This window comes from Aquarana catesbeiana, linkage group LG01 (genome assembly GCF_042186555.1).
Source record: "Aquarana catesbeiana isolate 2022-GZ linkage group LG01, ASM4218655v1, whole genome shotgun sequence".
NCBI classification, from domain to species: domain Eukaryota; kingdom Metazoa; phylum Chordata; class Amphibia; order Anura; family Ranidae; genus Aquarana; species Aquarana catesbeiana.
Window position 1 is genome coordinate 757,282,146 of NC_133324.1, and position 16,518 is coordinate 757,298,663.

Sequence of the window (16,518 nt, forward strand, 5' to 3'; positions counted from 1 at the left end):
CCTTAGTGACCCAGAGGACTCCGGACCGAATGCCTCAGCAAACCTACGCTGCATGGCCTCCCTGATCCTGCAAAGCCTGCGTAAGGATCCTCGTATTCGTGGTATCAAGGAGAAGGACCAATACTGGCTGGCAACCCTCCTTGATCCACGTTACAAGGGTAAGGTTGCGGACCTTATCTTGCCAAGATATTGTTCAGACAATTTTTTGGTCCGCAGCCCCAAGGTATGATCGGTTCCAGCAACCATCGCCAGCGTCTGTTTTACATGGTGCAGGAATACCTAGGGGCAAGATCAGACTTGGACACCTTTCCCACCGAAAATCCTCTGGGTTACTGGGTCTTGAGGATGGATCACTGGCCAGAGCTTGCACAGTATGCAATTGAGCTACTGGCCTGTCCTGCATCCAGCGTTCTTTCGGAACGCACATTCAGTGCTGCTGGAGGCGTGGTAACCGATCACAGGGTGCGTCTGTCCACCGACTCGGTCGATCGGCTGACCTTCATAAAAATGAATGAGTCTTGGATCACCACCAGCTACCAAGCACCTGATGCTGATGTAACCGAATAATTTTTTTTGAAATCTCAGATCCCTTCAAAGACTGCCTATGCTGATGCTGAGTGACTATCCCTGAGTAATTATCCTCTTCCTCCTCAATCATCACGCTGATAGCTTGTAAGAACATTTTTGGTTCTGGGCGCCACCACCAGTGCCTAAGGCACAATTTTTCAGCCCCTGTTTAACAGGGGCGTGTTAATTACAATTTTTGATGTAATACTTTGCAGCAGGGCTCGTTCCTGCATTCCAACTAGAGTGTCTGTGAGGGGTTGCAGTGTTGTGGCACCAGCACCAGTGCCTAAGGCCCAATTTTTCTGCCCCTGTCTAACAGGGACGTGTAATTACAATTTTTGATGCAATACATTGCAGCAGGGCTCGTTCCTGCGTTCCAACTAGAGTGTCTGTGAGGGGTTGCAGTGTTGTGGCACCAGCACCAGTGCCTAAGGCCCAATTTTTCTGCCCCTGTCTAACAGGGGCGTGTAATTACAATTTTTGATGCAATACTTTGCAGCAGGGCTCGTTCCTGCGTTCCAACTAGAGTGTCTGTGAGGGGTTGCAGTGTTGTGGCACCAGCACCAGTGCCTAAGGCCCAATTTTTCTGCCCCTGTCTAACAGGGGCGTGTAATTACAATTTTTGATGCAATACTTTGCAGCAGGGCTCGTTCCTGCGTTCCAACTAGAGTGTCTGTAAGGGGTTGCAGTGTTGTGGCACCAGCACCAGTGCCTAAGGCCTAATTTTTCAGCTCCTGTTCAACAGGGGCATGTAATTACAATTCTTGATCTAATATTTCACAGCAGGGCCCTGTGAGGGCTTACAGTGTTGTGGCCACAGCAACACCTAAGGCCCAAATTTCTGCTGAGTATATAGGGCAGGACCCTACTTTCAAACATCTAACTTACAAACGACTCCTACTTGCAAACGGAAGGAGACAACAGGAAGTGAGATGAAATCTACCCCTAGGAAGGGAAATTCTCTCCTGTAAGAGTTAATATGGGAAAACAATTTCTCCTTTCCACTGATGCTTTCCAATCCTTGTTCCACAAAAAACCCAAATTTTCAAAAAACATTTTTCATTGGGACAAAAAGTGAGGTGAAATCTTCTGAAGAGGAGGAAAGACAGCAAAACAAATGTCACAGGGGTGATAACCCTTCCCTATGTTTTCCAAAAAGCTTAAAAAAGATTTTTTGGCTGGAGCTAAACGCTTTAAAAATTTACCCGTTCAAAATTACAAAGAGATTCTACTTAACAACAAACCTACAGTCCCTGTCTTGTTTGCACCGCCTGTATACTGCTGTTCAGAGTATATAGGGCCTTTCCTTATTTTAATTTGGGTGCGGGGTTCCCCTTAATATCCATACAAGACCCAAAGGGCCTGGTAATGGACTGGGGGGTACCCATGCCGTTTGTCTCACTGATTTTCATCCATATTGCCATGACCCGACATGACATTAAACCCGCAAGCAGTTTTAAATGAGATTTTTTCCTTTAAAAATGACATTTGGTGCAGGGACTGTTCTAAACACGGGAAACACGAGCCACTTTACAGGCCTACTATAGACACACCCCAGGTACGATATTTAAAGGAATATTTCACTTTTTTTTTTTACTTTAAGCATCATTAAAATCACTGCTCCCGAAAAAACGGCCGTTTTTAAAAGTTTTTTTTGCATTGATACATGTCCCCTGGGGTAGGACCCGGGTCCCCAAAACCTTTTTAGGACAATACCATGCAAATTAGCCTTTAAAATGAGCACTTTTGATTTCGAACGTTCGAGTCCCATAGACGTCAATGGGGTTCTAACGTTCGTGCGAACTTTCGGTCCGTTCGCAGGTTCTGGTGCGAACCGAACCGGGGGGTGTTCGGCTCATCCCTACTCCCGAGTCCTGCATCTGTGTACATTCACACAGAATGCAGGACTCGTCCCCGCTCCCTGGCGTCCGTGTCATTGGATTTGATTGAAAGCAGCGGGAGCCAATGGCTGCGCTGCTATCAATCTAACCAATCAAGAGCTGAGACAACGGGCAGAGAGGAACAAATGGGCTCAGGTGAGTAAAATGGGGGGGCCGGTCAGTGTCAGAAGTTTTTTCACCTTAATGCATAGGATGCATTAGGGTGAAAAAACACGAGGGTTTACGACCCCTTTCATTTTTATCAAATGTAAATGCTTACTTCGAAATCTTTGAAATCCTTCTGTGTATAGATTGTGCAGATGACAACAGTAACAGACATATGAGTTAATTCATGCTGTTGACAATCATACTTTGATTTCAAAAATGTTTTATTGCCAAAAATAAATACATTTATAATCTGCATTAGTGTGAGATTAAAATCAACCATGGATATTTAACCCTAAAATTACATGTATAATCATTTTTTGTATAATAATTTTTGTAAATTTTGTTTTGTATAATATTTTTTTATTTTTTTCTACATTTAATATCTATTCATTCAGGAGTTCACAGTAAGTATTTTTTTAGAACTCATCTTGTTTTATTTAAACCCAACATTTCACATAGGTATCCAAATTATATATGAAATGTAACCATATCTTATCTATAGCCCTTTTTCAAAAAAAAGTGACATACCACAAGATTGATTTACTAAATGCAAAAGGCTGTTCACCTTGAAAGGAAATGTTCACTTTACTAGGGAACCTGCTCTTAACCACCTCAATACTGGGCACCTTCACTCCCTTCCTGCCCAGGCTAATTTTCAGTTTTTAGTATTGTCGTGCTTTGAATAATAATTACTCAGTCATGCAGCACTGTACCCATATGAAATTGTTATATTTTTTTTTTCACACAAACAGAGCTTTCTTTTGGTGGTATTTAATCACCACTGAGTTTTTTTTGTGCAATAAATGAAAAACAAACAATGAAAAAAATGTGTTATAAAATTTTGAAAATAAGTATTTTTTTCTTCATAAATTTTTGACCAAAATGTATACTGCTACATTTCTTTAGTAAAAATAACACAAATTATTTAGTTTGTGTTAAAGTTATAGAGTCTACAAGCTATGGTGCCAATGATTGAAAATTAATCACATCTGATGTACTGATATGTAATTTTTCTAGGCCCTAACATGCCAAGACAGTACAAATACCCCCCAAATAACCCCTTTTTGGAAAGTGGTCATCCAAGGTATTTAGTAAGAGGCATTGCAATAAAATTTTTTTTTTTTTTTACAAAAAATGTCATATTAACAAGTTGTTTCTCACACACGGCATAGGCAACTACACCCCAAAACACATTCTGCTACTCCTCCTGAGTATGTCAATAACACATGTGTGAGACTTTTTTCACAGCCTGGCCACATAGAGAGGTGCAACATCCAAGGAGTACCCTCAGGCATTATCCATTTTAAGACCAGGTCTTCTTCTGACAGTTTTTGTTTACAAGTAAAAATCATTATTTTTGCTAGAAAATGACTTAGAACCCCCAAACATGATATATTTTTGTAGCAGAGGCCCTAGAGAATAAAATGGTGGTTTTTGCAAACTTTCATGTCACACAGTATTTGCGCAGCGGATTTTCAAACTCAGTTTTACACACTAACGCATCAATACACTTTAATGAATTTCAATGCACACAAAGACAATATAATACCCATATTTTGGTAAAATATAAAATATGGCGTTGAGCTGGGTAAATAGATATCAAACATGTCACGCTTTAAAATTGCAAATGCCTGTGAAATGGCACCAAACTTCGGTATTTAAAAATCTCCATAGGCAACGCTTTATAAGCCTTTATTGGTTACTGGTTTAGAGTTACACAGGAGGTCTGGTGCTAGAATTATTGCTCTCACTCTGATGTTTGCGGTGCTACCTCAAATGTGTCGTGCGATCGCTGTTTACATATGCGAACAGGACCAACATGTGTGTTTGCCTTTGCACTTGAGCACGGGGAGACGGGCGCTTTCATTTTTTATTTATTTATTGGTGGGACACTGGCACACTAACAGATGTTTTTGTGCACTTTTACACTGACAGATTTTTTTGTGCACTGTTATAGATGTTGATCATCCGTCGGCGGACACTAACAGATGTTGATGTTGCAATAGAATACCATTGCAGATGTTTTTTGTGCATTGGTAGAAATGTCAATGGGACACTGGTGCACTGTGACAGATGTTTTTTGCACTGGTACAGATGCTCACGGGACACTTGGACAGGAACAGTGGCGCTTGATGTACTGTGTGGGGATGGCTGCAGTCTGTGTGATCTCTGTGTAACGGAATACTAAAACATCAGTTGCACAGAGAGCTGTCACAGAGGCTGCAGTATCCCCGCCCATGCCGCACTGAGCTCTCACTGAGCTCAGCAGGGAGAGCTGGCACAGGGACATGTGTCTCTATTTGCACTGTTTGATGGCTGTGATTGGACACTTACAGGGCCATTTACAGAGCTCATGTCCCGATCTGTGATGTGCTGTGTCCAAAGGACACAACCATCACAGGATCGTGTCGGTACATGCGGGCACCGATTCTGAGGGATGTACAGGTACAGGTACATCCACTCACAGCGGGAAGACTCCCACCTGGCCGTTTATGTACATTGGCCGGGTGGGCGGTGGTTAACTTAGCAATTGTGGTGAAAATTTCCTAAGAAAAAAAGTATATTTGTGTGCAGATGATTGGATGATGGAGGTCAGCAAACCTTCACCTCATTCACTAAGCTAAAGGAAACTTTCCTTGCAAAGTCAACAGTCGATTTGCCTTTAATAAAGCAATGTCTCTTCTTCAATAAAGGTTTCTTATTTTCATGTTCACAACCTTCTTCTGCTGGATACTGTGATGTATAAACTCCCTTGCACATGAACGGGATGGGACCTACATCATCCTGCGATGCCAGTCATGATGGCTGAAGATGCAGAACCTGATAAAAGTTGGGTAGAAGATATTGGCTCTGGAGAGGAAGCTAGCAGATCTCCAATCAGTGGACAGGCAGTAAATATAGTTCTGCTTTAAGGTGTGAACTTATTTATAACATTTGTCTCTTGTTTTCTTACTTTCTATACTTATGTCAATGGTAATAAAACTGTTGTTTTCCTACCGTGTCATTGTATCGAACTGAGTGTTTTCTGGGCACACTGCCTAGATCTCTATTAGTTAACCAACATTTGAAGCTGTGAAATGCCATGCTAAAATGTTTAAACCACACAGACAGAAAAGTAAACTGATTTCCCTTGCTATCTCTCATTTAATGCTTTTGACACCACTAACTTGCATCTGTTCACCAGGCAAAGTAAAAAACAAAAAATGAAAAGACTTACCTTTGTTTCTTGTTACTTCGTGATGTCTCTCTTGCTAAAATAACATATAAAAAAAGAATGTTAGGCTTGTAAAATAAATATTGTTTATGTTTATTTACATTTATGCTCATACAGTTTAGTTCAGTTGTAGAAAATACTCATATCCATTGCATTGTAAAATTATTAGTATCCTAGGGAAAAAACTTTACCAACGCCTGTCCAACCAACCCCTATCTGGCAAGTGTTTAACCCCCCTGGCAGGCAGGAAGAAGGCAAATATGCCTTTTCAACCAGCTACCCTAATCGCATACACATACATGTTTTACTAACAAAGCATGGTCGCTTTGTATTGTAAAACAAAGTAATAGAACTTATCTTAAAAAATGTTGAACAGTCTTTTGGCACCATTTAAAATTTAAACTTTCAGATATCTAGGTATATGATGCAGCTACCTGTAGTGAAAATTATCTGTCAAAATAATTGTGAGATCCATATATGCAGTAAAGACAATTAAAGTTACCTAGAAATCTTTAAATACACAAGTTCAGTTTGACTTTGCAACCTATTCCTTATGAAGCTTCCTTAATGGTTAGTCTATGTCCCCATCCAAGTTGAACTCAAAGAGGAGCCACAGCTTGATGGCTTACATTAAGACAATTCCATCAAAGATATGGGTACTATTTCTTTTTCTACTTTTTAAATGAAACGTATTGTTTTAATTTTTGCTATTTTTTTAATAAAAATTCCACCCCAATAGACTTAAAGTGGCTCGTCAGTCATTTTTTTCAACTTAACATTAAATCCTCTGCCCTTGTTGTTTTAACTTTTGATAGTAAAACTTTTTTTCTGCCAGGAAATACCTTATGCAGCCCACTTCCTGTTTCTTGTCTGGTCATTAACCTAGGCTCATGACATCATGCACAGCTCTCTCTCTCTAACTACTGTGAGAGTTTGCCAGGAAGGAAGTACAGAATCACAGTATATATAAAATAATATGCAAAGTGGTTGGAGGGAAGCTTCAGAATGGCAAAGATGTTTTTTTATTACAAATTAAGTGAGCAGACTGCAGTTCCTCTTTAAGTTAGCAATTGATGGTTAGTGTTTTTTGTTCATCCAGCTGACTGAATGAAAAAAAAAAAAAAAACAAAACAAATAGCTTCCACACAAGGTAGATGGAGGAATCACAATTGAAAGTAATGTAACATTTTTTTTTTTTAACACTTTTCTAACACTTTGGGGGGAGTTAACAGGATTGAGATACTAGGGGTAAGAGGGAAACACGGATTTTGAATTCAAGTTAAATATAAATTTTTTTCACATATTAAGAACCACTTTTTGGGTTATCTGATTAAAGGATTAGGTCAAGGGGAATTGAATTATCAGGGTAAGAGGGATACACGGAATTAGGGTGGAACAGGGGGGTAGGCGGCGTATTGTGCCATGCAATCCCCTGGAGACCCATCCCTTAATATTTGATTAATTTTAATTTTATTTTAGGAGCACTGGGATAATGAGATTGGGGATTTATAGTTGAGATGTGTTTTTGGTCCCCCCCTTTAAAAGTTGGATGTTGAGAGTGGGGAATTTTAGAGTAAGAATTATAGACCTAATAAGGTATAATTTTTTTTTATATTTCAGGAATGCTAAATGTTAAATGTAATGTGTTTAGGTGTTATGTAAATATGTAATGTATATGGTTGTATTTTTGTATTTTTATATATTGAGTTTTTTGAATGTTATGTAGTTTGTTGTTTATTCTGTCTGTTTTTAAAAACATTTAATAAAAAAGAGTTGGAAATGAAAGTAATGTAACATTCAAGGAAATCAAGGGGTATGTATTTTTCTTTTTCAAACAAAATGTAAATCTACATGAGAACTGGATAATGAAAATTGAGCTTCAACTGGTATACAAGGTGTCTATTAAGCCAAAGAGGTATACTTAGTAAAGTGTTTGCACCATATACTGTAGCACCACTTTAACAGGGCATTTTACAGTGTGCTCACTGCAGCTGGAACACCCTCCCCCCCAACTGGAGGAGCATTATATTATAGTACAATACCTACCATTTACATATAATCGGTGCAGCTACAATGAAGGGTTCACTACAACCGGGGAGGAAGTTTGAGTTGAGAAATAAGTACACATGAAAGTCAAACAAAGAGAATGTTCCTACAATGGGTGTTCTAGCCTTGGGACCTCTATAGAAAAAATATCAATGAGAAGCATGTCTGGAGATTGTATCAACCCCAGACATGTGAAAAAAATATTTGATTGTAGCTGAAAGTAAGGTACTATTCAAGGAAACCAGGGGGTATTTATTTTTCATTTCAACTGCTATACATAGAGCCAAACATAGTAACCTAGTGTTTGCTTTATATAGCACCATTTCAAAATGAACAGGGAAGCTGTCAATTTTGCTACTGCAAGCAGGCAAACATACCTCCCTCCAACTGGAAGAACATTAAAATACAGTACAGAACCCTCAATCTTACATGTAATTGGTGAACTACAATGAAGGGTTCATCACAAGAAGTCTGCACTGCATGTAAAATAAATACACAAGAAGGGCAAAAGTTGCCTTTCGGTCCTCTATGCAAATGTAAAAAAAAACAAAGAAAAGCAGCCTGGAGATTTTATCAACTTTGATAAAGGTCCTGCAGCCATGTGGAAATAATATTTGATAACAGCTGAAAGTAATGTAATATTCAAGGAAATCAAGGAATATTCATTTATTTTTCATTTCAGAACGAAAAGTAAATCTACATGAGGACTGGATAATGAAAAGTGACTAAACAAATAACTGAATAGTCAGGTCAAGGTTATGAGGACAGATTATAGCTGATGCTTTGGATATATTTAGCTATGAACAAAGAAGATTAAGTTGTTGCGTGATAACTGTGTTTGAGATTTTAGAGGGAACTGTTGCAGCAAATAATCAGTTTGCATGTCTTCCTGCTGTATTTAAGAAAAACAAAAACAACAGTTTAAACATATATTTCCAAGGTTGTTAATGTTAATTTAACTGTGTCTTTGAGAAGAGCAATGTGTCAACATTTTAATCAATGTTTTCATTGCAGTTGCACAGTACTTTTTTTTTTATGATGTCCCACAAGGATATTAATGGCACGCTATTATAAAATGTCACGTGTAGGCAGTGTGATTCTTCTCTGTGTGTTTATTTCTCCTCTGTTTTATGCATTGTTGATCAAACAATAATCATACTTTTAACTTTCATCCATAGATTTTGAGTAATAAATCAGTCATGATTTGGACCAGTAGGTGACTTTAGCATGCCTTAAAGTAAATCTGTACTATGGCCATGCATGCACAGCAGTATGTTTGGTTTGACCCTTTTGTTTTTATTTCTGACATGCATGTTAAAATTGAATTTTTGGCCTAAACATTACCTAAAACCCCCTACATGGTATATATTTTCTGAATGCAGAGAACCTGTAAAATAAAAGATGGTAGTTGCAAATGTTATGTTATCAAACCTATATTTTCAATACATTCGATTTAATTTTAGTGCACAGCAACATAGTATGATTTTTTTGTGTAAAATATGTTTTGAGTAAATAGATTATCCAGAGCCTGAAAAAAAGTGATCAGGCAGCTCCACAGCTGCTCAACCTGCCTTTACCAGAAGGTTTAGAACCTGAGAAAAAATATATATAAATACATAAATAAAACAAGCTGATGGTTGCTATTGCATTACTGCTTTAGGCAGCTTAATGGAGTGGAAGGAGAGCAAAGAAATCTTTAAAATGTGCTGGGGAGTGGACATCATTATAATCCTATTGTTTTGATCTGCATGGAAAAAACAAGGGTTCACTTTAATTAATAAATGTATTATTATACAATTGCCTTAAAGTGGTTCTAAAGGCAGAAGGTTTTTTACCTTAATGCATTCTATGCATTAAGGTAAAAAACCTTCTGGGTGCAGTTCCCCCCCAGTCCCTCCTTATTCTTAGCTGTTACCTGTGCGTGGTGTCTCCGCTTGCTTTTTGCGGAGCGCCACATTTTATAGCTGTGGCCCCTCTCAGGGGCCACAGCTATAAAAATTCCTCCTTTGGATTTGGGATTTGTTAAAACTACATTTTGTAAGTGTGACATTTGTTACTTATATGTTTTTTTTTTATTTTGATTTGGGGTGGTGTCTCCTTTGGGAGGCAGGACCAGCCTGGCTTTGGGTGCTCCCAGGGATACAGCCTCCTGCTTGGTAGGTGGGCTGTTTTTCACTGGTGATGTCCTTATTGGGATTTTAGGTCTGTCCCCTCGAGACACTGCTAGAACCTGTTAAAGTGCACTTTCTAATTTAACCATAAATATTTTATTATAGGCTTCCCCCATTCATTGGTTGAGACCATTCTTTTGGGATTTCCTACCTAAATGCCCTTGTTGGGTCTTATACCCTATGGCCTCTTTGTGTGATGAAAGGCTTATACAAATTTCCAGGATGATCTTTGGTGTTGAGGGGGTACTTTCTCCTAACCAGTTTATCAATGATCTTGTTAGGTGTTTGATATACGCCAAAGTCAACTTTGTATTCAATGTTTCATTGTAATTGTATACCCAATATATTTATATTGTATTTTACATTTTCAGAGGTGGTTACAGTCCCTGATGAAGATTATATTGTATGCACTTTTTGAAACGCGTTGGACTTTTCCACTACTTACCATCTTTTGTCATCTGGTTGGATGGTTTCATGATTGTAGTAGGATTCTGCTACTTTTGTCAATTATTGTATAATATTATTCAAATACATGTATATACAGTGGGAACAGAAAGTATTCAGACCCCCTTAAATTTTTCACTCTTTGTTATATTGCAGCCATTTGCTAAAATCATTTAAGTTCATTTTTTTCCTCATTAATGTACACACAGCACCCCATATTGACAGAAAAACACAGAGTTGTTGACATTTTTGCAGATTTATTAAAAAAGAAAAACTGAAATATCACATGGTCCTAAGTATTCAGACCCTTTGCTCAGTATTTAGTAGAAGCACCCTTTTGATCTAATACAGCCATGAGTCTTTTTGGGAAAGTTGCAACAAGTTTTTCACACCTGGATTTGGGGATCCTCTGCCATTCCTCCTTGCAGATCCTCTCCAGTTCTGTCAGGTTGGATGGTAAACGTTGGTGGACAGCCATTTTTAGGTCTCTCCAGAGATGCTCAATTGGGTTTAAGTCAGGGCTCTGGCTGGGCCATTCAAGAACAGTCACGGAGTTGTTCTGAAGCCACTCCTTCATTATTTTAGCTGTGCGCTTAGGATCATTGTCTTGCTGGAAAGTGAACCTTCGGCCCAGTCTGAGGTCCTGAGCACTCTGGAGAAGGTTTTTGTCCAGGATATCCCTGTACTTGGCCGCATTCATCTTTCCCTGGATTGCAACCAGTCGTCCTGTCCCTGCAGCTGAAACCCCCCCCAGCATGATGCTGCCACCACCATGCTTCACTGTTGGGACTGTATTGGACAGGTGATGAGCAGTGCCTGGTTTTCTCCACACTTACTGCTTAGAATTAAGGCCAAAACGTTCAATCTTAGTCTCATCAGACCAGAGAATCTTATTTCTCACCATCTTGGAGTCCTTCAGGTGTTTTTTAGCAAACTCCATGCGGGCTTTCATGTGTCTTGCACTGAGGAGAGGCTTCCGTCGGGCCACTCTGCTATGAAGCCCCGACTGGTGGAAGGCTGCAGTGATGGTTGACTTTCTACAACTTTCTCCCATCTCCTGACGGCATCTCTGGAGCTCAGCCACAGTGATCTTTGGGTTCTTCTTTACCTCTCTCACCAAGGCTCTTCTCCCCCGATAGCTCAGTTTGGCCGGACGGCCAGCTCTAGGAAGGGTTCTGGTCGTCCCAAACGTCTTCCGTTTTTATTTAAGGATTATGGAGGCCACTGTGCTCCTGGGAACCTTAAGTGCAGCAGAAATTATTTGTAACCTTGGCTAGATCTGTGCTGTGCCACAATTCTGTCTCTGAGCTCTTCAGGCAGTTCCTTTAACCTCATGATTCTCATTTGCTCTGACATGCACTGTGAGCTGTAAGGTCTTATATAGACAGGTGTGTGGCTTTCCTAATCAAGTCCAATCAGTATAATCAAACACAGCTGGACTCAAATGAAGGTGTAGAACCATCTCAAGGATGCTCAGAAGAAATGGACAGCACCTGAGTTAAATATATGAGTGTCACAGCAAAGGGTCTGAATACTTAGGACCATGTGATATTTCAGTTTTTCTTTTTTAATAAATCTGCAACAAATCTGTCAACAATTCTGTGTTCTTCTGTCAATATGGGGTGCTGTGTGTACATTAATGAGGAAAAAAATGAACTTAAATGATTTTAGCAAATGGCTGCGATATAACAAATAGTGAAAAATTTAAGGGGGTCTGAATACTTTCCGTCCCCACTGTATGTTTCTCTTGTGGTTCTTTCCATAAAAATCCCATTTTGGGGCTTTTCTTCTTTAGTCCCTCCTTATACTTACCTGAGCCCCATCTTAATCCAGCAATGTGCATGCGAGCAGTGGCTCTGCCAGGAATCTCTCTCCTCACTGGTTCGCACAGCAGTGGAAGCCATTGGCCCCTACTGCTGTCAATCACAGCTAGTGAACCAATGAAAAGAGAGCAGGAGGTGGGGTCGAGCAACACTCTGTGTGTGAATGGACAATGCAAGAGTTTTGCTATTAGGGGCACTCAGCGGGGGGGGCAGGACCACCGGTGGGGGACCCAAAAAGAAGAGGATTGGGGATGCTCTGTGCAAAACCATTGCACAAGGCACATAAGTATAACATGTTTGTCTTTTCAATTACAACCTTTAGAATAACTTTCAGTTTAGGTTTGCATAGACTATGGATGGGTTAAAATTGTCATTTTTTTCCCAAATGTTTTATTAGGAACATTTCACTTCCATTTTGATCCTGAAGCCCCAGCACTGTATGAAATAAACACCCCTAAATGTGGGGGATATTACTCTTTTGGAAGTGAATTCCCCTAGAGGGGACACAACAAATAAAACTTGACATTCTTGGAAACCCTTCCCCACTCTAGATAATGTAGACTTGTGTCTTTTGTCATCCTAATGAATTATGTATCTTTATCTTTAAGTAAAAAAGGTTTTGGCTTGAGATACACTTTAAAGTTGACCATCACCTCTGTTAAATGTATACTCTGAGATAGGATGGTGAAATTATCAACCTTTTTTGCTGTGCTTGCAGAGGTTCTTGAAAGAATAGAGGAACCCTATATACAGTATATGTCTATTGAATGCTGTCTTAAAGGAAACCTTTTGTGAAATAAGTATAGGGGATCAATGTCTGACCTCCTTCGAATATTCTAGTTGCTTGACTGCCTGTTGCTTTAAATACCTTACGTCATAAACATAAATAAGACTAAGTTTGATGGAATGAAGCTGCATTAAAAAAGCCAAAGATGAGAAAAACTGCAAGCAGCAACTTGTGAAATCTAAACATAAAAGGAGATACTTCAAGACTGTCCATGCACAAGAGAAGTGTAATACATAACAGTTTTTAAACTAATAATTTACCGGCCTCTTAAGACTGTACAACACAAGTCAAAGATAAAAAATGGTGCTAGTTCTAGAATAAATGGCACTAGTTTTCAAACCATTCAGCTTTTCACTCTGTGCTATTAAATAGGAATCCAGATGTTCTACTTGGAATTTCAAACATCCAAAGTGAAAATGGAAGTCTTTAATCACAGCTAGTTCTAGCATACATTTACAATAACACCAAGCACATGAAAAATCTTTTCTGTTGCAGAAGCGAGATTATTATAAACTTTAAAGCTTAATTGATGAATGTGAGGTATATATTTTCTCAAACATGAAGCTGTCTCTTTTAACAAGACAATTGCAGGCACTAATTAGATAAACAACTTCCTATTTTGTTGCTTTGTCTAGCTTTAAATTGCCCATTGACAGTGAAGACAGTCATTAGAAAGCTCAATTGCTTGCTGGTGATGACCTATGAAGTTGTTTCTAGGGAAGATAAAACAAAGGAAAACCAACATAACTATGCATTTTAACCTTTAATAAATGGCTAGATAGAACAATATGCTGAAATTTATTTTATTAGTATAAACTATACAGGTTTCTGAATAAAAATTGCATGTTGCTTTTGCAAATACCACAAATATGTTAAAAATTAGAAAAAATTGAAAAAAAAAAAGAAGGCCTAAGGACCCAGTTGCGACTTTCCGACAACAAAACCGTTTATTTTTGTTTGAAGGATGTTGGCTCCAACTTGTCTTGCATACACACGGTCACACAAACATTTGTTAGCGGAAAAATTTGAGAATGTTCGATGGAGCATACACACGGTCCGACTTTCCGCCAACAAGCTCACATCCAACATTTGTTGTTGGAAAATCCGGTCTTGTGTATGGGGCATTACTTTCAAAAACACCAGCACACCACACTCTTGCATATGACGCCCTGCTGCTCTTTTACGATTACGATTAATATAAATGGGCTGGGTTGGCAAATAGTTAGTTCTTAAGCCTTTTGGATATCAGCTTAATCTTCCTCAGAGGTCTATATTTATATCAACCATTTGAGTCCCAGAGCATTTTTTTTCCTGGCAATGTCTCAGTTTCACAAATGATACCTTTTAGCATTTGTATTCTACCCCAATATATTATACACTGGGGGTTATTTACTAAAGGCAAATCCACTTTGCACTACAAGTGCACTGCACTGTTTTTACTTTTCATCAGCTCATCCCCACAGTTATTACCTTTTGTATCACTTGACCCTCCCTCTTAGGTTGTAGGCTCTAACGAAAAGGGCCCTCTGATTCCTCTTGTACCAAATTGTATTGTAACTGTAAAGTCTGCCTTTATTTTGTAAAGCGCTGAGCAAACTGGTAGCGCTATATAAATCAGGTATAATAATATTTACCACAAAACATAATCAACAAAGTCTGCTGAATGATATCACACTAGTACATCTTATATTTAATGTAGCAGAACAGTAATACTTAAAAAGAACATATTTACTTAAGTAAAACTACTATGGAGTGCTGTGTAGAATGATCTAAAGCCCAGAATCTGATAGCTTTAGCTCCTGAGCTTAGTTCTACACCCCTTCCTTCACTAATATCTGGTGATTTCTGTACCAGAAACTGCCTGAATTTCTAAAGAAATGCTAAGTCTGAGTGCTATTTCATAACCATGCTGGCATGAACAGCTGCTCTCCCTGTGTGATTTAAAATTGCACCTGGGACTCAAGTTTTATAGTTAGTGAGATTGAATAAAGACACCAGTTCATCAAGTTCAGTGAGTGTGCATGTGTGTCTGAGCACCCTTGAATGTGGTAACAGAGGTACAAGGTTCAAAGAAGCATGGGTAGCAGTAGCTTGGTAGCAGGTGATTGCCACAGACAGAGATGTAGTCAAAGCAAGAAAGGGTCATACACAGTAGGCAGCAGTGTGGACAAGAAGCAGGCAGAGCAAGGTCAGTAGCAGGTCGAGGTCAGTACCAGGAAAGCAGGCAGAGTAAGGTCCAGGAGCAGGCCGAGCTCAGTACCAGGGAAGAAGGCAGGGAATAGTCAGAGGCAAGCTGAGGTCGGTATCCAGAATCCACAGATCAAGGTCAGGAGCAATCTGGGTCAGCAACAAAAAATCAGTCAGCAAAAGCAGGAACACCGGTAACAGGAAAGTTGAAGAACATCCAACGATTAGCACACACCAGGGTTTCCTTTAAATAGGCAGATTGGAGCCTATTCACGTGGACATGCGCGCTGATGCATGCTGACGCACACAGATGCACCTACATATCAGTGCTCCCTGGATATTAGTTTAAGCTTGTCCGTGTGCTGGTACATGTGCACATGCTGCACAGAAATTAGCATTAGCTGCACAGGAATTAGCATTGCATGGGAATTAGCATGAGCTGCACAAGAATGCGCATTAACTGTAGTATTAGCTTTAGTATTAGCTGTGCGAGTATTGGTCCTTTGACAAATGGTGACCGGAACTGGATGGCATACTCAAGATATGGCTGAAGCAGAGATCTGTAGAGTGGTAGAATTATAGTCTTATCTTATCTGCTTTCTGCAGCTTGGCATTGCATGCTATTATTGAGCCTGTGATCTACTAGGACCCTCAGAACCTTTTCCATCCTCAATTCTCCCAGAGGTTCTCCCCCTAGTGAGTAACTTGTATTCATATTCTTAGCCGTTATGTCTCCTTCTTGTAATATTGTTATATCCTGTTGGGATGGTATTGCCCTGCTTAGCTTGGTATTGTCAGCAAACACCAATATTGAACTTTCTATATTAAGTTGCGCTATGCTCTCATGTGAGTGAATACTAGCAATAAACCTTGATAATGCAAAATTATATATATAAAATGACTCCGTACATAAATAAAAATTGATTGATTAATTGATTAGATCATGTTTTAAATAGTCTACTGTTTTAAGATGATTTTCAAACTTCCACTGTTTTTCAAACATGAAATTAACACACGATACACCCAAGAGTCGTGGTTAAAAGAAATAAAGACCTCCACCTCTGCACACACTGCCGCTTATCGACTCCAAATGATCTCCTATTACAGGTGATCACAGTCGCTTGTGGTTTAATACCCAGCCTGGGCCTTTTGAGAGATGGAACGGTGATCGCAGCATCTTCACATAATGTAATCTTTCAGGGGCACGTGTTGCCCATTGATCCCCAAAAAG

The 16,518-nt window shown here is 39.3% G+C and overlaps 1 protein-coding gene across 2 annotated transcripts in view; it reads right to left on the reverse strand.

Moving 5' to 3' along the window:
- The window catches only part of FSTL5 (follistatin like 5), a 1,055,781-nt gene that overhangs the window by 762,850 nt on the left and 276,413 nt on the right, over positions 1 to 16,518 (reverse strand). For both annotated transcript variants that reach the window (XM_073606014.1, XM_073606023.1), the window contains exon 3: positions 5,833 to 5,866. In XM_073606014.1, coding sequence (XP_073462115.1) covers positions 5,833 to 5,866 — 34 coding nt within the window. The remainder of the gene's footprint in view (positions 1 to 5,832; positions 5,867 to 16,518) is intronic.